Source organism: Chiloscyllium punctatum, chromosome 4, assembly GCF_047496795.1.
Source record: "Chiloscyllium punctatum isolate Juve2018m chromosome 4, sChiPun1.3, whole genome shotgun sequence".
Taxonomy (NCBI): Eukaryota; Metazoa; Chordata; class Chondrichthyes; order Orectolobiformes; family Hemiscylliidae; genus Chiloscyllium; species Chiloscyllium punctatum.
Window position 1 is genome coordinate 45,394,523 of NC_092742.1, and position 23,575 is coordinate 45,418,097.

Here is a 23,575-nt window from a genome sequence, read left to right on the forward strand (position 1 = left end):
ACATGGACACCCGAGATCGCTCAGCTCAGCTTCACTACCATTGGCCCAGTACTCTGCATTTCTGTTACTCCTTCCAAACTGAATCACCTCGTAATTTTCTGCATTAAATTCCATTTGTCACCCCTCAGCCCAGCTCTGCAGCTAATCTATGTCTCTCTGTCAAATCTTCTCTCTTTCTCTTCTCTCTCTTTCCTTTTGCCCAGCTAAGAACCTTCTCTTCCTTTCTTTATCTTCTAACTCCATTTGCCTCAATTGTAATTTAAGTTTTTCTAACTATCATGCTTCTCTGTTTCTTTGATACACCTTAGTACTTGACCAACTCCATTAGAATTAAAGCTTTCCTTTTGTCCATGGTTAAACCCAATTCTAACCCAACTGTTAATTCTAAAAGTATGTCCTTCCTCTGTCTTTCTAAATTTTCTTTGGGAAGCATCTTCAAACCTCAAAACCTCTTTAGCAATCTTAACAGCCATTTCCCTCACTTTTAATCTAACCAAAATTAAACAAATTTTCTCACCTCCATTTTACTTTAAGATCTAGGACACTAATCAGCAAATGTTTAAATCTGCTGGGACCTTTTGAACACCAAATCTGTTCAAATTTGTCTAAATCTCAGACTGGATCTCTCTAAACCTGTCTAAATCTATCCAAATCCTGGATGAGCCCCCAAACTGTTTTGACACGGGGTGGGGGGAGGGGGGGAGGGTGAACCCCTCTGTCAATTAAACCTAACACCCAGAAAGGCTCACCTCACCCTCGTAATCTGTTAAAATATGACTGACCGAGAGTTTCCAAGTTCCACTATTTAAAGAAAATAACATCGATTTATTTTTAACTCTAAAAGTAAACACTGAACAATTATTCACAATTCCCCCTTTCTCTTAACTGCTTGTTATCTGCCTCCAACTCTAAAACAATATGCTGTTCCAATAAGACCCTTATTAAAATTACATCAACTTAATTTCAAAGCCACACAGCTGCTGTCATCCTCAATGTATTTATTCTTCCGATTGAAGATCTCCCTGGGTCGTCATCTTTCTTTTTACTGCGAGTATGTTTCATATGAAAAGGTACCTTTGATAAACAGTGTTTCCTAATTACTTAGAGAGCAAAATGTTAGGTCTTCATGTGTTTCTGTCTTAATAGCAGTTGCTCTCTGACCAATATTCAGAAAGTTCAAAAGGTTCCCATTTTATATTTCCCCTACATTGGATTGTTTCATTGGTTTGATGTTTGCAAAATACTAAATTCAAATTCAACTGAGTTGTAGTATCCTAGGGCATAATTTTAATTAATTGGTTAAATTCAAATTGTTGTTAAAATGATCAACCAAAACTCAGGTATCCATTTCACAGCCAAATGTTACATGTTTTCAATTTTTCAGTACACTCTGGGCCTGCCATCTGGTCTTATACACAGGTGATTGTAACACATCAGTTCAAAACAGTATTCACTCTCTCTCTTAAAGGTACAGTACATGCCTTCAACTTCATAACAGTACCCCTCTGAAAAAGTGCACACTGTATTTTATTCTTGAGATGAATCAATATATAAGGCCAGATTTTCCTGTTTATAGGCTCTTATTTTCAGGGTGGTATGGTGAATATGCGACCATAGCCTGCAACATGCTATCTCCCATTCCTCACTTTATTAATTAGGCCTCCTCATCAAGCAATTAGGTAAGCAGGCAGCACACACAGCTATCTTCCACATCAGATGCTGCAAGCCAGGAACTACCTCACGCACTGACCACTGGTACCTACCACCATTTTCTCTTGCTACCTCCAACTCTGCTCCTGCACACAAACCTCATGGACCACCAATGTCACTATTATATGCAGCATCTCCACTCAATGGCTCTCACTCACCAGGTCCTCCACAACCACTAACCCTTCCTGCCCTCTGGCTAAAATAGCTATGCAGTCCTCAGAGGCTGGCAATCTCCAATATGTGCAAAGTGAATAAGCGCCAAAAAAAGCCATAAGCGTCAACCTGTCTCCTTGAGCACCAAGGTGTCCTGGCAGGAGAATGCTAGTGAAAAGTGCCCTTGAGCTTCAAAGTGAAGTCCTGAAGGTCTGAAGTGGATCCTGAACTGGTCTGAGATCAACTATAATAATAAGAAGGAGCTGGTTCTTTGCTGATTTCAGGGGGTGAAGGTTGGAGGAAGATGCTGCCCATGGATCGTTCAAGGATGTTGTTAAAGGTACTTCAAATCAGAGGCTGGAGAAGCAAGTGGAAAGTTCCAGGTAACCACTCTGACTTTCAAGTCAGGAATTATTGCATCTAGTTTCTCAGGAGGATTGTAAGCTGAATAAAAATAAAGTGTAATTAGCTAACAATGAGATGCAAACACATGAGAAAAAGGTAGTCGCTGTTTGATAGTGAAATTTAGAACTCACCATTGATAGCTTGAGGCAGTGGATTCTTCCTAACTACAAGATAAATTTTTGAATTTAAACGCAACCCACAATCTACCACAAAGAAAATATGGAATAAATAGATTTTTTTAGCTTTATATAAATCTAAAATGGAGTAACTATAATTATTCATTTTGTCCTCTGATCACTGAGACTCATTGCAGCACCTGTGACAGTCCATTATGTGCCAATGCCGTGTGTTTATAGTGTGAGACTGTTAGTTGTATACAGTCCATTAAGTAGGCATTCGTGAGTTGTGTGCAATATCTGGACTTTATTACCTTCATTTGGGAGAACATTGTCTCACAGAGGTATGTGGAATCAAAGTAATTTTCACTTTGAAAGCGCAGGAAGACAGCAGTGAGTATTTTTCTCCTTTTGAGTCCTCAAAAATCATTATTCCTTGATCTGAATTTCAGCTCCATCTCATTTTGCAAAACAAATCCAATTCTTTGTAAATTAAACACCTGATGGAATTTGGTAGCCAATCCATCAAGGTCTACTTGAAGGGATGGATTTAAGACAAGTGTGATGATTTGTTCCATCATATCTAATTCCTGAAATGTCCTGTTGAGTTCCTCTGCTAACATCCTCAGGTGTGCACAGGTAGTTTGTGAGCATTTCTGTGTGCCTTTGCCTTTTTTCCTAATATTTTCTCCAGACTTGGAGTGTTGTTGCATTTTATTTTTCAATTGGGAAGATCACAGACCCAGTTTCAATTTGAGTACATTCACACACTGATCTAAGGTGCTAAGTCACCATTCTTCCTCTGCAGTTCACTATTCTGCTCATTCAATTTGATGTTATTTCTATAAGGAATGGACAGTGAAGTAAAATTGCACATTGTCTCACTGCACACTTTATTTCTTGCTTTAAAAACATGATGATTTCAAGCATTAGATTTAAAAACTTTGCAGGAGCTTCACTTGAACTAACCACCTCACCTCAGCATGGAGGGTTAGTTTACAGTCGGCAGCTTCAACTCATCGAGTAAGGATTTAAATGTGTAATGCTAAAGGACTCTTGTTCATATTGAGTTTACAATCTTAGCAACTTTTGTTTCATGTCAAAAGTCCATAACTTTACTTGTGAATGCTTGCTGGTGGATTATGCAGTGGCAATTGACAAAAGATGGAAAATCAGAATTGTTTCTGCAAAATGCAACGTAGCTTACATTTACACCAAGCATGACTAATGCAACAGTTGTGATGGAAACCAGTTTCTTGTTTGGAATGTTTATCTCATGCACTTACCTTTTGAATCTGTTGCAGGTATTCTCATCCCTTGTTCTCTCTCAAGTACCAAAGGGTGAGATGGTCCTCATTAGTTGTTACATCCTTAAAGATCATGCACACAAAAATAATTGCTGGGCTGTGTTGCTCATATTAATAGATTCATCAAATTGCAGTGAGAAGCACTCACAGCCCTTCACGTCTTGCGATAGTTGCTGAGAGATGTCTTCAGACAAATATACCACTTGTCTTGCTACTATGGATGCACCAAGTGATATGTTCTGGATTGTCATTATTATTATTTCTTTGTTCTTAGAGATTTTGAATCAAGAATCAGAGGCCACAGTCATCGCTTCTTTCTGCTTCATCATCTCTGAATGATTTATTGTGTTTTGCCAGAAGATGGCAACTGCAAAATGATGCTTTGTTGTAACCTTACATTTTATTGGTGAACTTTCCAAACCTGTCTTTAGCTTTTCCATTGTCTGATGCATGCTCTTCACGGGAAAACTATCCTTGGATTTATGAAGCATCATTGTGTGGTGTTGTTCCAAATTCTCCTTTTACTTATCAATATATGCTTTGGCGACATAAAGGCACATGTTTTTTCAATTGTGAACAGAAATTCATTTGCCCCTTTCATGTGCAGGTTGTATATTTTTGGTTTCTTCAATATTACAGGCTTGTCACATATACAATTGCTTCACCTTATAGGTTGTAACATCACTGCTACTGAGCACACTGCAGGCTGGTTTCTAGATCCATGCATCTGGATCATCTGGAATGTCACTAGCTGCTTTCAAGTGTGGAGGCTTGGAGGTCACTTCTATGGTTGCGACTTGTTCTGGGGTGCATGGTAGTCTTTTCTTGGTTAGATATTGGGCGTGGGATACAGCAACATTTTCCATAATTTTTCCTTAATTGGATAGGCAGCTGAAAAGCAAACAGCAGGTCTACAGAGAATTAGCAGAAAAGAAGAAAAAGCTGAGCTGCTATTGCACAGAGTCTGCATGGATGTGATGGACTGAATAGCTTCCTATTTATCATACACTAGCTTCGCTCATCAGTTCCAATTATGTTATTTACTTATTTGCATTGCTAACTCAAAACTTGCTTCACCCTGTATTGATAGTTTACTTGATACAATAAGTTGGCAAAGCCTATTAACAACATACACCTTTGTTCAGCTACCTAGTTTCTGGATGGTGAGACCAACAGTCAGAGACTCTGATTCACCAGTTGATTGCGATCAATGTGCTGGAGGGGAAATCAGAGCTTTTTTTTCTTGACATTAAGATTCAGATATTTTCAACCTCTCAATATTTTCTCCCATTTTTCACCAGTACTCAGATTACTCCAAGGCTAGGAAAATTGCACCAGTAAAATAAATTCCATGAAGGGTCTTTTTGAACTTCTGGATGTCATATATTCCAAAGCCAGGATCTCAAATATATAGGTTGATTGCAGGATCCAATGAATGTATCTCCAGCTCATTCTTTTATTTAACCCCAAAGCTTCCATTATAGGATCTGGTTGCCTCTTGAATGACCTCAGAGACTATGCTCCTTCCAGATCTTTAACACCCTTTACTACTTTTTTATAGTTATCACCTATGTCACAAATGTAACTGTACTTGAAGGGAAAATATTGACAAAGCAATGCTGAAAGAATAGGGGTGGGACTAATTCAATAATATTATGATCTCAGTAGAGAATTAACACTTAAAGGGATATCTGAATTTCCCAAGTGTAAAGAATCACACAACAAGATTTGATGATTTAAAGTTTTTCAGTATAAGAAATAAACAACAAACAAGATAGAATTTACATTATTAATTCACAGGATCTGGGTGTCATTGCCCAGGCCAGTGTTATTGTCCACCTCTAAATACCCTGGCAAAGGTGGTGAATGCCACAGTTCTTGAGGTGCACAGGTTCCAAAGATGGAAGGAAAGTTGTAGGAACAGTTCCAGTGACAGTGAAGGAACAGTGATATAGTTCTAGACGAGTGTATGACGTGATAGGAAACTTGCTGAAAATGGTGTTCCCATGTATCTGCTTCCCTTGTCCTTGGTAGGTGGCAAAGATTGCAGAGTTGGATAATGCTATCGAGGAGCCTTTGCGAGTTAAGGATGGTACACACTATCTATCAGTGGTGAATGTAGTTAAAATTGGCAGAAGGGATCTCAGTCAAATGGGTTGCTATATCCTGAATGATGCAGAGCATCTTGAGTGCTGTTGGGAGCTGCACTTATCTAGGCAAGTGGAGATTATTCAACCTCACCCCTGACCTGTGCCTTGTAGATGTTGGAGAGACACTGAGGTTCAGTTACTCACTGAAGAATTCCTGTTCCTCTCAGCACTGTATTTATGTGGCTGTTCCAGTTCAGTTACTGGTCAATGGTAACCCCCAAGATGTTCCTGGTGGTGTTTCATTGATGGTAATACTGTTAAGTATTGATCATAATGCTGTTGAACATCAAGTGCAATGCTTGTAGATGACCATTGTCTGTGTCATGACAATGGATCAGTGCCTGAAATTACTCGAGGAATTTTTTTTTAATTGAGAAAGGACACACAAGACAGCGATGGCTCTCTGGAAAACCCCTGTGTGGATTACACCTAGCATTGAGAGACACCCTGGAAGTTGCACATGTGAGGATGTAAAGGAATTTTAAAGAGACACTTTTAAAAGAAGAGATACAAAGCAAAACCTGGAACCAAATCTTCAGAATTATATCTTTTGTGTGGCATAAGTGTTACCTGCCACTTTTCAGTCTAAGCCTGGATATTGTCCTGATCCTACTGCATATCGATGTTGACCTTTTCAGTAAGCAAGGAATTGCAAATGGTAATGAACATTGTGCAATCGTCAACGAATATCCCACTTTTGACAACACAAGGCAAGGAAGATGATGGATGAAGCAGCTGAAGATGGTTGAATAGAGGACACCTAACTTAATACTATATGACTTAAACTATGCCTTTTTAAAAGCCCAAGTACACACGCCCCCATTCATGATTAATACAGAGTTGAGAACGTTGTGCTGGAAAAGCACAGCAGGAGAATCGGATGCTGCCTGACCTGCTGTGCTTTTCCAGCACCACAGTCTCGACTCTGATCTCCAGCATCTGCAGTCCTCACTTTCTTCTCCATGATTAATACAGACAAAACATTAACAGTTTGACACAGGTAACATGGGTGGAAAAACTATAAATGTTAAACTTAAATCTGAAATAAAAAAACTCAGAAAACCAGATCACGAGAGTGGAATAATAGTCTGTCACAGTTCCTTTGAATTTTGACAATGATGGTATGCTTTGGCTGGAAAGCAATAGTCATCCTTCACTTTGAAAGTTGACTCACTGGACATAGATCTTGCCCTATTAGAGATTTTTCTATTAAGCTTTCTTGGTTTTTAAAAATCTTTTCACTCACACTGAAAGAAGGGATGAGAGAGATGTGTTTAGTTTGCCATCTCTGGTTGCTCTGCAGATTGGTACCAAACAGAGCTTGATCATTCTGACAGCTGTTGTCTACAGTTTCCTTAACTCACAAACCTCTGGCACCACTGTGTTTCAAAGTAACAATCCCAATTCTTCAAAAAGCAACATTGTTTTATGTGCCTAAAATGTGCACCATTTTGCTCTTGTAAGTTGCAGATCTCTCCTTCTGTCTCGATTGTACAGCTATATCTCAGTCTGATTTGCATTCCAGCTTTTAGCCCAAAAAGGAAAAATATATAGTCCCTTAGAATGTGCCTGGGCAACTTTCCACATTGTCAGATTGATGCTGCTATGGTAACTGCATTGGAACAGCTTGGCTAGTGGTAAAGCTAGTCCTGGAGCACAGGTTTTCAGTATTATTGCCTGAATGTTTTCAGGATCCTCTGCAGTAATCAGTATCATTTTTTGTTTGACATTGTGTGGAGTGAATCAAATTGGTTAAAGACTGATAACTGTAATACTGGAGACATCAGGGAGGTGTTGGGATAGATCATCAACTCTACACTGCACCCTTCTCAACCCTTCAGTCATTTTATCTTTCAAAAAAACAAATCACTGCTTCTATTTAATCATTCTTCATTACTCAATTCTCTGGCACTCTGGAACAGTCTCATCGCTGTTCTTTTTAGAAAAGCTATTGTTTTTGTATCTCAGTTAAAAGTCTGTTCATACAAATGTGCTGATTACCTCAGGTCTAACACAATTCAGCACTCATTTGATTTGTTGGCCATTGTTTAAAAATGAGTGATCTGGCAGGCAGCAAGCCCACTACTCCTGTCAGATTTCTTTCTTCTCTCCAAGTTGGTTAAACCTTATTTAGTCAGTATGTTTTCATAATTTGTCCAATATCGAACATCTTGCATTTGTTTCATATTTCACCATCCAGAGTTTGATCACCTTCCAGTTTGGACTGTTTCGGAGATTCGATTGTCATTCCCTGATATGATTTGCAAATGTGGTCAACTTGTAGTTTTGGAAGATTGATGTTTTGTGCAGTGATCTTGAAAACACAGAGATTAACCAAAGTGTTTGATTACTGACTCAAACTTAATCTATACATTTGGTTCGAAATCATGTGAAGGGCCTGGCAGTATGTAACACTGCATATTACAGAAATACCTTCTCTGGAGTTTATAGAAATAGTAGTTGAACCTTATATATTGTAATAACATGCAACTTTTAAAACGCAAATACTTTTAGACTGATGTTGACTCCTGTAACTTTAATGGGATGGATTCGATATGCATTTGCTCTGGTTATTATTTAACATGAAGGAACATAGGCATTTCTCTCCATTCTATAGAGAGACAATTGGTTATGTACAGATTGTGGGTAACTATTTTGCAAATATATGGTTAAGATGAGGATTTCATTTGATATGAACTGGTATGAGGATTGAATCCATGCCAGTGACTTTATTCCGTACCACACTCTAACCAAGCGAGCTACATAATCCCCCAGCTAAGGAGCTCCAACAAAACAGGAATAATTGTAGGATAGGATTATATTAAACTGGAAGCACCCAATTTCTACCATTACCTCACCCTTTGAATCGGCAGGCTACGCATTGGACACAAAAAAATGATTGTTTTTACATTTTTGATAAACTATATATCATGATTAGGTTTTGTGCATTTCGTGCTCCAGTAGTCTGCAAAAAGAAAATTCAAACATATGTGGACAAAATAAATGGCTAAGGAACAGCAGATTAATTTTAATATGCTTATGTGCAGAGAGTTGAATATTAAAACAGCAGGCATGGAACCATGGGTATACAATGTGAGATTTCCATTAGAAAACATGAAGAATGAATTGCGATCTAATTGTAGACCAATCATTGGAAATATTGAATCAATGTGTGACAATATTATAGCGTGGCAAATAAACTACAAAAACATGGTTAGAGGACATTTGAAAAAAATCATAGCACACCGCTTTAAAACTGATAATATTGCATTTGCTGTTTCTTATAGAATGTCTGGGAACCTTATTAAAGGTAATTATCAAATGATTAAGGAAGTTAGCTGGAGAGGTGAAATAAAGCAAAATATTTGTGGTAGAGATAGTTAAGGGTTGGGACCCTATTAGTGCTCAATGAAGAAAGTGTGAAAGGTAAAGTTGACATATTTTTACAGGAAGTATCAGAAGAGGTATGTCAAATGACAGCATGTCTCACGTGACTTTTTCCTATACTCATCCATAGAATGCTGGCAAGGTTATGGTCCATGTTAAAGGTTTTGGAACTGCAGTATAATGTAAGTTTGTAATTTCTTGGTTCAGTAGTCAAACAGCTGCAAAAAGAACTGATGCAAGATCACAGGCCTGAAACATTAACAATGTTTTTCTCTTGCTGTTTGATATGCTGAATATTTCCAACACTTTTTGTTTTATTTTATCATTTCAAGCACTGCACTTCATTAAAGTTTAACTACTGTATTGTAATTCACTTCACATGACATTTTCACACAGATCGTTCAAAGTTTACGATACAGTACAAACAAAGATTGCGTAACTGCTGAGAAAATGGTTCCTCCTGGATTAAGCAACATGAAAGCAGTATACTTAATCTCCATTGGCTTTCTTTTCCGTAAGTACTGTGTCCCATAGAGTAACATTAGTATTTGTCTGACTGAAGGAAATAGCTAAACTGAACATTAGGATGAAAAGGAAGCAAACAGACAGTTTTATTTTGTCATTATAAAATGACCTTAGTCGGGAAAGGTGGGGTTGCTCAGGTGTACAAGATGGAGATTTCCTCAGAAAAGATGGTTGGTGTCTTTTTCATTAGGGCACTGAAACAATGCCCATGTAATGACAATACCAACAGTCCTAAATTTACATTTGCTGTAACAATGGGGAGAATTGACAGTTTGGGTATATGTGGATTAATTGTTGTGGAAAAATGAACAACAGGAGTTTATTATTATTTTACGATCTGTGCAACCTTTGGGTTCCAGAATGAGCCGGAACAAACAGTAGGTCAAAGCATGTTCCCAGTATCACAGGCATAATTCTACTCCGCAGCAGTTACTCGTGATTAATGTCACTTTTAGATTTAGATTCCCGACAGTGTGGGAACAGGCCCTTCGGCCCCACAAGTCAACACTGGCCCTCCGAAGAGCAACCCACACCCCTCTGACTAATGCACCTAAAAGTATGGACAATTTAGCATGGACAATTCACCTGACCTGCACATCTTTGAACTGTGGGTGGAAACCGGAGCACTGGGAGGAAACCCACACAGACACGGGGAGAATGTGCAAATTCCCCACTAGAATTGAACCTGGAACCTTGGTGCTGTGAGGCAGCAGTGCTAACCACTGAGCCACTGTGCCATCCCATTTGAAAGAATAAACTTACAATGAATCTGGATGACTATAAATTATTGACCTGCATCATAAATTGATCAAATAATAGAAATGATTATTAGAAATCAATCTAAGTTGCACAAAAATAACCTCCAAAATGACAGCCAATTTGATTTCAGATGGAGTAGTGATGACCCAGCCAAAACATTTGACTTTTTGGCACACTGCTGGTCACAGGCCCCTAGTCTGACAAGCAACCCTTTTGGCTATTTCTCAAGTAACTTTTATAATAAATTTCCTCAGGAGCTTCTCAAGAACATTATAAAACACAAAAAGACAACCATATTAGACGATTAGGAGATGCTGGTGTTGGATTGGGCTGTACAAAGTTAAAAATCACACAACACCAAGTAATAGTCCAACAGATTTATTTGGAAGCACTAGCTTTTGTAGTGCTGCTCCTTCAGGTGTTTTGGGCGGCACGGTGGCACAGTGGTTAGCACTGCTGCCTCACAGAGCCAGAGACCCGGGTTCAATTCCTGACTCAGGCGACTGACTGTGTGGAGTTTGCACATTCTCCCCGTGTCTGTGTGGGTTTCCTCTGGTGCTCCGGTTTCCTCCCATAGTCTAAAAATGTGCAGGTCAGGTGAATTGGCCATGCTAAATTGCCCGTAATGTTAGGTGGGGGGGGGGGGTAAATGTAGGGGAATGGGTGGGTAGCGCTTCGGCGGGTCGGTGTGGACTTGTTGGGCTGAAGGGCCTGTTTCCACACTGTAAGTAATCTAATCTAATCCGTTATTGCATACAGTTCTGGTCACCACACTAGGATTGGATGCTTTGAAGAGAGTACAGAAAAGATTTGCTAGGATGCTGCCTGGTATGAGGGATTTTAGCTATGGAGAAAGGTTGGATAGACTGAGTTTGTTTTCACTGAAACACAGCAGGTTGAGGGGCGACCTGAAAAAAGTTTATAAGATTGTGAATGGCATGGATAGAGTGGCAAGTATGAAGCTTTTCCTTAGGGTGGAGGGGTCAATTACTAGGGAACACAGCTTCACGGTATGGCCTGGCAGTGGGATTTAAAAGAGATGTATAAGGCAGATTTTTCACACAAAGCGTGGTGAATATTTGGAACATACTACCAGAGGTGGTGGTGGAAGCAGACACAATAGCAGCATTCAAGAAGCACCTGGATAAATACATGAATAGGAAAGGAATAAAGGGATACAGATCCTGTAGTGAAGAAAGTTTCAGTATGGAAGGGCAAAATGTGTCAGCGCAGGCTTGAAGGACTGAAGGGCCTGTTCCTGTGCTGTATTGTTCTTAGTTCTTTGTTATTTTATCGTGAGTAGAAGTTGGTAAACATTATGTGCCTCTCGGTGTACCTCAGAGATTTGTATTGGGTTTCAAAAATGTATCACTTTTGTCAGTGACTTAGCCAACAAGATAAAGAGCCATGAATTATTCATTTTTACCGATGACGCAAAGATCAGCAATACTGTAAGCAGCATAGATGGGAAACTCCAAACACAAACTAATAATACTTAAATGAATGGATAAAATATGGGTAATGGATTTCAATATCAGCATGTATGAGGTAATCCATTTTGGACCTAGAAAAGATAGATCTGAATAATTTCTAAATGCTGTTAAGCTAGAAATCATAAAGATTGAAAGAGCCATGCACACAAATCATTAAAATATTGTAGATAGGTACTCAAAAAGGATGATCAAATGTACCTTTTATGTTTGGAGCCTCTGTTCATGACACCTTGGAAAAGATAAGTTACCCTTCCTCCAAAGACAGCATAAATTTACCAGAATAACATCTGGACTCCAAAGGTTAAATTGCCAGGAGTGATTGCACAAACCGGGATTTTATTTCCTGCAGTTTAACTCAGAGATGAGAGTTCTATCATTAATCAAAGGCTAACCCCTAACTATCTGAAACAGCAGAAAACATTCGTACCATATAAGAGATAAGCTGAATGAAGTGTGCCTGTACGTTATACTGGGACTGCTGTCATTTGTGAACTATAAGATATCCCAGAACTATTCAAAGTATTTGAAGGCCTTTTGCTCATTGACTGTGTATTCGCTGTCTGAAAGAATATTCCATTTAGATTAGATTCCAGTGTGGATCTATTCCTGACGAAGGGCTTTTGCCTGAAATGTTAATTTTCCTGCTCCTCGGATGCTGCCTGAACTGCTGTGCTTTTCCAGCACCACTCTAATCCAGATTCCAGTGTGGAAACAGGCCATTTGGCTCAAGATGTCCACACCGACCTCCTGAAGAGAGACCCCCCCCTCCCCTACATTTATCCCTGACTAATGCACCTAACACCATGGGTAATTTTGCATGGCCAATTTATGTGACTGCACATCTTAGGATTGTGGGAGGACACCAGAGCACCTGGAGGAAACCCACACAGACAAGTGGAGGATATGCAAACTCCACATAGGCAGTCGCCCGAGGCAGGAGTCAAACCTGGGACCCTGGTGCTGTGAGGCAGCAGTGCTAACCACTGAGTCACATACCACCCTGTTTAGTTCTTGACTTGCCATTCTCCCAAAGCATCCAACTTATAACAAAAATAACTTCTTTGATTTGAAATCTCACATGAATTTTGTTTCCAACACCATTCCTGTACATTTCTTTTCTGTACAAGGGCAAACTGATTGAGCCAGATTCTCTCCATTTTAACAATGTGATGTTTGAAAATTCCATGACCCAAACAAAGTATAAACCGCTTCAAACTCCTGTTCTGACTTTATCTGTTGGGTGAACTTGATTATCTATTTCTCTAGTCATTTTCATTTCTACAGGTTTATTTTAATTATCTCATAATACTTTTGTTAAAGATCTTTCAGGAGCCTTGTACAAACAATGGGTTCCTGACACCAACTTTAACAATATTACAAACTGGGACAAGGGGAGAACTCCTTGTAAGAATGACAGAGTCTTCTTTCCTCAAGATAAGGTAAAATAGAATTGTCCTGCACCTCTCCATTTATTTTCTGTTCACAGCATTACAAGAAGTTTACTTTTTAATCCTTTCGTTACCTTTCAGAGTTTAAGCATTTTCGTGCAATCACCACTTGAATTGATGGAAATGGTAAGAATAACATTATGTTTTTCTTAAGGAAGGGCATTGGTTAAAAAAAGATGTTAGATTCAAGATTGCTGTTAGGTTGGCAAACAAGTAAGCTTTAAAATGCTGTGTAGTTTGAAGTGTTGAAATTATTATAGTTAATGAGTTCTCTGTTTTCGGTTTAAAAACGTACAACTTCAATGTCTCCACCAAATTTTCACTAAATTAATGCAGATGTTTGGAAAAATCCCTGATGAAATTCCCAGCATTGATTATCCTTAAAAGAATTATTTTCCTACTTTTTGGCTAGGTGTGAGAGCATGTTGGTGGTGACTAACATGCTGCCCCCTCCTGGTGAGAAAACTTGTGGCACCTTCTGTCTGTCAACTTGTTGATAGTACGCAAGCAAATGTCTTGCTCCATCAGTAATCGCAACATTGGTGATCTGGGTTACCATAGCTGCTAGCCAATCACAGGGCAGCACTTTCTGAATCCTTACATTCATTGGTCAAAGCCTAATTCAGATGTAACATGGCAAGAGGTTTTTATTAATCTTCTTGTCTGGATGGCAGAAAGAGATAAACCAAGGGGGCTCAGAGGCAAAGAACCCAAAGTGGCTTTCAGAGGTCACTTCTCATTACAGCCATACTTCTGATTGCCTCCAGACTGGGGAATTGGAGATGCCTTGCCAGTTGGGAAACTAGCTACCTTTTCTTCTCTGCCAGCGAGGCAAGTGATCAGTGAGGTGGCAAATTAATGCCCTTAAGTGGGTAGAGAACGACATCCATGGACCTTCTCACCCAGCACTTAATCACCGAGAAGTGGCGAGAGGGGATTGATGTTCTTCTCCAAGGCCAAGTTTTCATTCTAGTAAAGAGGAATTCTGTCTTAGACAGTCAACCAAACCCAAAAGCAAATTGACAGCTTTCCAAAAGTATGTTTGGTATGAGGAACAAAGTTGAGGGTGTTTTTAAAATTAAAATCCCTAATAACTAAGCCATTTCCTCCCCTATTTCTTTCACCACATGTCAAATTTATAGCAGGGAATGGAATACTTTCACATTCTAGTGCTTACAAATATCTACATTTGCATGGTGCATTTCATTTGGTAAAACATCTCAAGCTGCTGAACAAGAGCAACAACAGCAGAAAACATTCTTGAACTGAAACACAGGACAGACGACATGACGAGCTCTCCTGATCAGATATATGAAACTTCCCACACGCTACCCTCAAAAACAGTTTGATTGAGACATTGTAATTTCACAAACAAGCTACCCTTAGGCCCTGTTAGCAATATTGTCTAGTAACTATCAAATTCTGAGTAAGCTGTGGGCCCACACCCATCTGAGTCTGTCCAAGGTACAATGATAAAACCTGAGATTCTTACTATTTACTGGAGGTGTGATTGACATTTAACTTATAAATTCTAGTATCTTGTGGGTATAAAAATGTATCTAAAGTACATCTGATCCATTAAGACAACTAAAATTCCTACTTGTGCCTACTGCTTTATAATGCAATACTATTCCTTCCTTAACCAAGCATGTCACAGCTTCATCAAGAATAGATCAAGTTTCACCCATATTCTGTTTTGATGACGCCTTTACTGAGGTTTCAAAAAACATGGCATGGAAATACATGACGAAAACTTTGGCACATTGCCCTAGATTCAATCACAGTAGAACTGAAGGAGAGAATGACACATTTATCAGACTGCTAAAACTGCATGACATCGTGTTGAATTTGAATTCAACTGAACCTAACCACACCCTCTTAAATGAAACTTGACATGAGTAGACCTCTTTTCAATGGCTCTGTTTGAATTACAGGACAAGCTTAGTCCAATGTCTACATTGCAACATGGCTTCATTAGATGACTCAATATAACAGCTGGAGGCAGGAACTGAATGCAAGCAAAGTTAAAATTAGAGCTAGTAAGCATCTGTGATTAACAACCAGAAACTTATCAGGAGACAATCTTAAATTTATCCAATGTGAATGTTTATGTTTCTCAAAATGAAAGTGATCTGATGTTGAGAAAAGCGAACATTTTCAGACTTAACCCTCAGGAACGTTTCGGGCTCAGACAATATCAGGAGCAAAATTCATTTACTTTCCTAATATGAATTGTTTCTTATTGATTTCCTTGAGCCAGTTCCCTAATTTTTTTTTTGGAGCAAGCTCAATTATAGAATCATAGAGATGTAAAGCATAGAAACAGACCCTTTGGTCCTTACTTGTCCATGCTGACCAGATATCCTAAATAAATCTAGTCCCACTTGCCAGCATTGACCCATATCCCTCTAAACCCTTCCTTTTCATGTACCCATCCAGATCCCTTTTAAATGTTGTAATTGTACTAGCCTCCACCATTTCCTCTGGCAGCTCGTTCTATACAATCTGCATGAAAATGTTGTTGCTTAGGTCCCTTTTAAGTCTTTCCCTTCTCCTCTTAAATCCACGCCCCGTAGTTTTAGACTTCCCTACCCTGGGAAAAGACCTTGGCTGTTCACTCTATCCATGCCCCTCATGATTTTCTAAACTTCTATGAGGTAATTCCTCAGTCTCCAACGGTCCAGAGAAAATAGCCTCAGCCTATTCAACCTCTGCCTATAGCTCAAACCCTCCAACCTTGGCAACATTCTCATAAATCTTCCCTGAACCCTTTCAAATTTCATAACATCCTTCTTATAGATGTGAGATCAGAATTGAACATTGTATTCCAGAAGTGGCCTAACCAATGTCCTATACAGCCTCAACATGACCTCCCAACTCATATACTCAATACACTGATCAATAAAGGCAAGCATACCAAACACCTTCTTCACTATCCTGTCTACCTGTGACTCCACTTTAAAGGAACTATGAACTTGCACTCCAAGATCTCTTTGTTCGGGAACACTCCCTAGGACCTTACCATTAAGTGTATAACTCCTGCCCTGATTTGCCTTTCCAAAATGCAGCAGGTCGCATTTATCTAAATTAAACTCCATCTGCCACTCCTTGGCCCATCAGCCCATTGGATCAAGCTCTCATTGCTCTCTGAAGGTACCCTCCTGGGTGCATTTGCAAATTTACTAACCATACCTCATTTATTCAGATTCAAACCATTGGTACAAATGATAAACAACAGTGGACCCAGCACTGAACCTTTTGGCACTGAACACTGCTGGTCACAGGCCTCCAGTCCAAAAAGGTCTCTGTTTCCTACCTTCAAGCCAGTTGCATATCCAAATGGCTAGTTCTCCCGGTATTCCATATAATTAGCTGAATCACTGTTGTTCTTATACTCAAATCCTACAATTTGGCTTTTAAATGTCCCCAGCTCCCTTGCTTGCTGTACTATTAAGCAACAGCCATATTGCTCCTCACTTTCCTGCTGAAATATTGGGTCCATTATTTTGCACTATTGATCACTGAGGCCATTACTCACTCCATTGAACTCCTGGTTCAACTTTTAATGACTCATAACTGATTCCTTGACTCTGGACTTGCCATTGCACAAATACCAGAAGTGTACCCTTTGATGCTTCTCAAATAGTTCCTACTTTTACTTATATTGCACAATTACCTTTGAGCCTGGACATTATTGTGAAAGGTGCTGCAGTCAGACTCCATCCAATTTGCAAGTCAACTTCATCCCATTACAGAATCTCAGCTTTTTACTTTTGACCCTCATATACTGTCTGCCCACTGCCCTTGGTTTATAATTAAAATGGAGAGGAATAGAGAGCAGTTATTTTGGGATTCAAAGCAGTTATATAATACAGTTCCTCAGGGGTCAGCCCTAGAAACAATGCTGTCTGGATATATATTCATAGCCTAGATGTAAATGCACAAAGAACAATTGCAAAGTTTGCAAACAAAAGATGCAAGTATGATGACTGTGATGAGGATAGTGATAAAGTTCAAGCTGGTTGACTGGGCAACCATGAAATTCAATGCAGAGATGTGTAAGATGATGCATTTTGGTAACAAGGATGAGGAGAAAAAAAAAGGCAATTCTGAAAGGGATGCTGGAACAAAAACTTTAGGGTTCACATGCATAAAGATCATTTATTATAAGAGGACTTTGGATATAACAGTAAGAATGCAATGCTTCAGTTATAGAAGGCATTGGTGAGATCACACGAGTTAGAAATAGGTTTTATTTTTCATGTGTACTTAGGTAGAGGGATAGAGGAGTATAGGGAAACATTTACAACGTCTCCATTCACAGCACCACCTTAGGTACAAGGTACCAAGAAGCAAAATCTGAGGTAAGGAGTAGAAAAGTAAGTTAAAAGTTCAACATTACAGCTCTTGTCAGTATGAAGTAGTAAATAAGGAATAAAGTTAAAAGGTCCAAATTACAGTCCTTCTTTAACCATGGGCCTGCAGGTGCTCCACACCGGCTAGCCCCACAAGGGCTTGATCTCTCCCCTGTGCTGGGTTTGATCTCTTGAGCCCGCACCTTCAAACTGCCATCTCACCACCATCCAGATTCACCAGCCACCTCACCCTAGTGGCCAGATTTCTGCCCAGGTACATCAACTGCCTCATGGCCAACTAGACGTCCAGCTGCTGCCCTTGCCTTGTCTGCCTCCGTGACCGAGCTCCCTGCAGATTGTAAGTAGAGAGAAAAACTTTAAAAAAATGAAATAAAGCCAGAAAAGAAGAAAGAAAAGCAGTCAGAGTGGACAAGCTCCAGCTCAGGAACCCTACTTCACCGCCATCTTGGAACTGCATAATCTTGAATATTATGCACTGTTTTGGTTGTCTTTTTCAATGAAGGATGTAAACATATTGAAGGTGGTTAAAGCACCTTTACTAGATTGCTATCTGCAATGAACAAAGTATCTTTTAGGAAAGGTGGGACAGACTGGGCTTGTGCCACTGGAGTTTAGAAGAACAAGGGTTGACTTGATTGGACTGTGTAAGATCCTAAATGGTCTTGACACTAGGGGGCACTATTTTAAGATTAAGGGTTACTGTTTCATGACACAGATGAGAAGAGTGTTTTTCTTGGAGGGTTGTACAACTTTGGAACTTTGCCTCAGAAGGCGGTGGAGGTGAAGTCATTAAATATTGTTAAGGCAGTGACAGATTGCTTCATATTAAATGAATTGTGGATCTCAGGGGTAAATGAGAATTTGAGAAATAAACAGATCAGCCATGGTCTAATTAAATAGTGCAGCAAGTTCAAGGGGCTGAATAGTCCACTCCTATTCTTACTTTGTACGGTCATAAGTTGTTGAGAGTGACAGGATGGCTCAAGAAAGTAGTTAAAGAAGCATCTTGATGTTTGTAAACACAGGTATGAAGTACAAAAGTTATAATTAAACTTGATGAAATACCAGTTCATCCACAATTAGAATATTGTGTCTAATTCTGAGCACCACGTTATTAGAGAGGATTTTAGAGAGAGTGCAGAAAATATTTATGAAAATGGTTTCAGGATTTATATGTATAAGTAAAGGGGGTAGGGATGTTCTCCTTTAAGAAGAGAATAAATTGGCAAGATTTGAATGAATTGTTCAGAATCATGTAGTGTCCAAACAGAGAAACTGTTGCCGTTGGTGGAAGGGCAGCACTTTCAGAACCTTTTTTTATGAAAACCAGCAGTCATATGAGGAATACTTAGATTTGGTGAGAATTAGGATTTTAAATGCAACATCTGATAGTGTGATAGAGGCAAATACAAGGAGGAGGGATCTTCATCAGTGTCAGTAGCAGTGGTTAGAGTGGCAAGGTGACTCAGTGGTTAGCACTACTGCCTTACAGTGCCAGGGACCCGAGTTTGATTCCAGCCTCAGGGACTGTCTGTGTGGAGTTTGCACGTTCTCTGCGTGGATTTCCTGTGCGTGCTCCAGTTTCCACTGTCCAAAGGTGTGCAGATTAGGTGAATTGTCTACGCTAAATTGCCCATTGTGTTAAAGGATGTGTAGGTTAGGTGCATTAGTCAGGGGTAAATGTAGGGTAGGAGAAATGGGTCTGGGTGGGTTACTCTTTGCAAGGTCGTTTGGGCTGAATGACTTGTTTCCACACTGTCGGGATTCTATGATTCTAATGCCTCTTATCAACTTGATGAGATCTTGAACAATCTCACTTGCCTTCCTCCAGTTTGCGCACATTGTTATTTCATTGCGTCCATGGTGCCAGTGTGAATTGCTGATTTGGAGCTTCCAGCATGCGGCCTCCCACTTGACTCTGTATATCTGTCCTCCACCACAATTCCTACTCCAGCAGTCTGACTTAAATTCTATTCATAATTCTTAGGAGTGGATATCAGAATAATGCTGTTGTATAAGGAAATAGTTCTGAAAAAGTTAATGTTCAAGTTGCATTAGCTCCACCCAATATGATGATTTCATTTGCAGTCGTTGGATAGAGACAGGTAGTTTGACGTAAACCTTTGTGGGGAGCAGACATATTCTCTACAGTTCTTACCAGTATTCCTTCTGAGTTTCTGTTCTTGGTTGCATGGATCTCCAAAGTCTGTGCACAGTAGTGTCCTCTGGAACTGGGGATCAATGCCATATTGGTGTCAACACAGAGGTCATCATGCATGGACCCTCAGAAAGGCTCCATGCATGTGCAGCAACACAATGTAGAGGGAGCGCTGGTTCTTTGTAACTATGTCTCACAGTAACGTAAATTGTACTTTTTGCTTTCATGCAACCTTGGTAACTAAAACAAGTGTCTCTTCTGTTTAGATTAGCCAGAGGTCCATCCTCTGCCACTGACCATTAAACAGATCTGAGACAGTGTAGACAAAGGAGGATTTATTGCTTTGAACAACTTTTACACTGTGCTATATACTAGCAGAAGTGCTAGATACCACTAAGTGACAGCAGTAGCAAACAGTGCACACATCACTAATGTTTCCCCCAGTTGGGTGTGTATAAATAGAAAGTTACCATTTCAAACTAATTTATGACTAGGGAGATTTTTTTTTCTTCACTGAAAAGGTTGTGAATCTTTTAATCTTCAACTTTGAGAGCTATGGTTACTCAGTAATTGAGCATTTTCAAGACAAACATTGAAAGAAGTTTGGATATTAAGGGAATCAAGGGACATTGGGAGAGTGTAAAATGCAGTTGTTGAGGTAGAGAGTCAGCCATGGCTGTACTGTTGGTGGAGCAGGCTTGATGTTCTACACAGTCTACTCTTGTCCCTATTTCTTATGTGGAACTCAACATTTCTTCTCCACTCTAATTTCATTGCCCCTCGATCCTGCTTTAATTGCATTCTCCAGTTTAACTCTGCTTCTCCGATTTATGGACAAAAGTCTCTGGGTGGGGCATGAATCTATGACTTTTATCTCTCTTGAGAGTCTCAGCACTGTTAAAGCTGAGATTGCTTATTTCCCATCTAGATATAGATGAGCTCAAAACTCATCTAATTAAGCATCAGGAACCCAACATTGTTTTCAGCACCACTGAAAAATGCCATCTTTCATCACCAATTCCAATCCTTTTCCCAGTAACTGCCTTGGGCTGAATCAATCAGTCTTCTATGATCGCCTACTCTACTCCATCACAAATATCATCAACTTTCACCATTGTAAAGTTAGCCTTAATTGCATCTGTCTCAGTCCATCTCCTCGTAAAGCCCTGACCCACACCTTCATCTCCAAACTGAAATCTTCCGGTGCTTTCTTGGCATCCCTCAAATCTTCAGCTTTCAACTCAACTGAACCTGTTGCCTGCATCCTATCCTCAGTCCCATTCACCCATCATCACTGTTCTTGCTCACCTATTTAGCTTCTACCTCCTAACACTCAAAATTAAATTGTTCTTCATGTGTGTAAACACACTTCCTTACCTCTCCCCTTCCTATGACTGTACCTCATCCAACATGACAACTCTTCTGAAATTCTACATTCTTCAAACTCTGACTTTGCATGACACCCACTCCCACTTTATTCATTTCACCATTGGCAGACCTGCTTCAATCATCTAGATTCAACACTCTGGAATTCTCTCCCAAAACCACTCTGTTACTTTACTCCTCTCCCTTCTTTTACCACAGTATAGCTAATTTAAAAAGTATATCTATTTGACCAAGTTTTAGTTACCCCTGCCAATATCTCTTTATTTGGCTATGATTCATTTTTTGTCCAAATATTGCTTCTCTGAAGTGTCATAGGTTGGTTTACTGCATTTAACCTGCAACTTAATGTTGTTGCCTCAGAGAGAGTCACTTGTGCAGAATTACAAGCAGTATCATGTATTCATGCCCATTAGGAACTGAGTTGAGTTTGTCAAATTCTTTTCAGGTAGGATTTTTACAGCTAATAGAAAGAAGAAAATCTACTTCTCATAGTGTACATAGTCCAAGAAAAGATTGGATATAATGAGTGCACATTATGGACAGTTTAATACTAAGTTGCACAATGTTACTGAGAGACCTTGAGTTGACTCGTGCGGAATTGAAAATGTTATTCCAGAGCAACAATAATATATTTCCAAAGCTGGGATAAACTGGAGGATCATTTACCCTGCAGTAAATCTCTGCTGATGCTGATAGACTGAAATAAGTATTCACAATTTTCTAAAAGGTATGGAAATCTCGCATTAATAGTAATTAATAATCACTGAAAACTGCAGGGAAAAATAATGTACATCACACAATGTAATGGACAGTTTAATACTAAGTTGCACAATGTTACTGAGAGACCTTGAGTTGACTCGTGCGGAATTGAAAATGTTATTCCAGAGCAACAATAATATATTTCCAAAGCTGGGATAAACTGGAGGATCATTTACCCTGCAGTAAATCTCTGCTGATGCTGATAGACTGAAATAAGTATTCACAATTTTCTAAAAGGTATGGAAATCTCGCATTAATAGTAATTAATAATCACTGAAAACTGCAGGGAAAAATACTGTACATCACACAATGTAATATGTTGAAATATTACCTTAGACCATGCTCTACAACAGTGAGTCCTGCAATATTGTTCAGTATTTAGAAAAGCTGATCAGTTTGAACTGTCATCCATTTGAATTGAAAAGAATCTACCTTTTTTTATACTTGATCTGTTTAGTACCTACCTCTTGATGGAGAGTTCATCCTCGGTCACGAAGCTGGATTGGTTGCCAGCGATGGTCAGAGTGTACTGGGATGTGAAAAAGGTATGCTATCATGTTACTCCCATGTTTTACTTTAAAGAAGCAAATTCCCTAAAGCCTTTTAAAGTCAATATCTATCATAACCTTGCTCCTAAAATAGAAACATTTCCATGCTGTAACATCAATTATACAGAGTCATAGACAGAGTCATAGAGATGTACAGCATGGAAACAGACCCTTTGGTCCAACCCATCCATGCCGACCAGATATCCCAACCCAATCTAGTCCTACCTGCCAGCACCCGGCCCATATCCCTCCAAACCCTTCCTATTCATATACCCATCCATATACCTTTTAAATGTTGCAATTGTACCAGCCTCCACCACATCCTCTGGCAGCTCATTCCATACACATACCACCCTCTGCATGAAAAGGTTGCCCCTTAGGTCTTTTTTATATCTTTCCCCTCTCACCCTAAATTTATGCCTCTAGTTCTGGACTCCCCGACCCAAGGGAAAAGACTTTGTGTATTTACCCTATCCATGCCCCTCATAATTTTGTAAACCTCTATAAGGTCACCCCTCAGCCTCCGACGCTCCAGGGAAAACATCCCCAGCCTGTTCAGCCTCTCCCTATAGCTCAGATCCTCCAACCCAGGCAACATCCTTGTAATTTTTTTCTCAACCCTTTCATGTTTCATAACATCTTTCCGATAGGAAGGAGACCAGAATTGCACGCGATATTCCAACAGTGGCCTAACCAATGTCCTGTACAGCTGCAACATGACCTCCCAACACCTGTACTCAATATGCTGATCAATAAAGGAAAGCATACCAAACGCCTTCTTCCTTATCCTATCTACCTGCGACTCCACTTTCAAGGAGCTATGAACCTGTACTCCAAGATCACTTTGTTCAGCAACACTCCTTAGGACCAAAACATTAAGTGTATAAGTCCTGCT

At 39.5% G+C, this 23,575-nt stretch overlaps 1 protein-coding gene across 1 annotated transcript in view; it reads left to right on the forward strand.

The window, feature by feature from the left end:
- Nucleotides 1–9,685: 9,685 nt before the first annotated feature.
- Nucleotides 9,686–23,575, forward strand: part of amn (amnion associated transmembrane protein) — a 54,591-nt gene continuing 40,701 nt past the window's right edge. The window contains exons 1-4 of the mRNA XM_072568551.1: nt 9,686–9,742; nt 13,326–13,444; nt 13,535–13,579; nt 22,590–22,677. Coding sequence (XP_072424652.1) covers nt 9,703–9,742; nt 13,326–13,444; nt 13,535–13,579; nt 22,590–22,677 — 292 coding nt within the window. The 5' untranslated portion in view covers nt 9,686–9,702. The remainder of the gene's footprint in view (nt 9,743–13,325; nt 13,445–13,534; nt 13,580–22,589; nt 22,678–23,575) is intronic.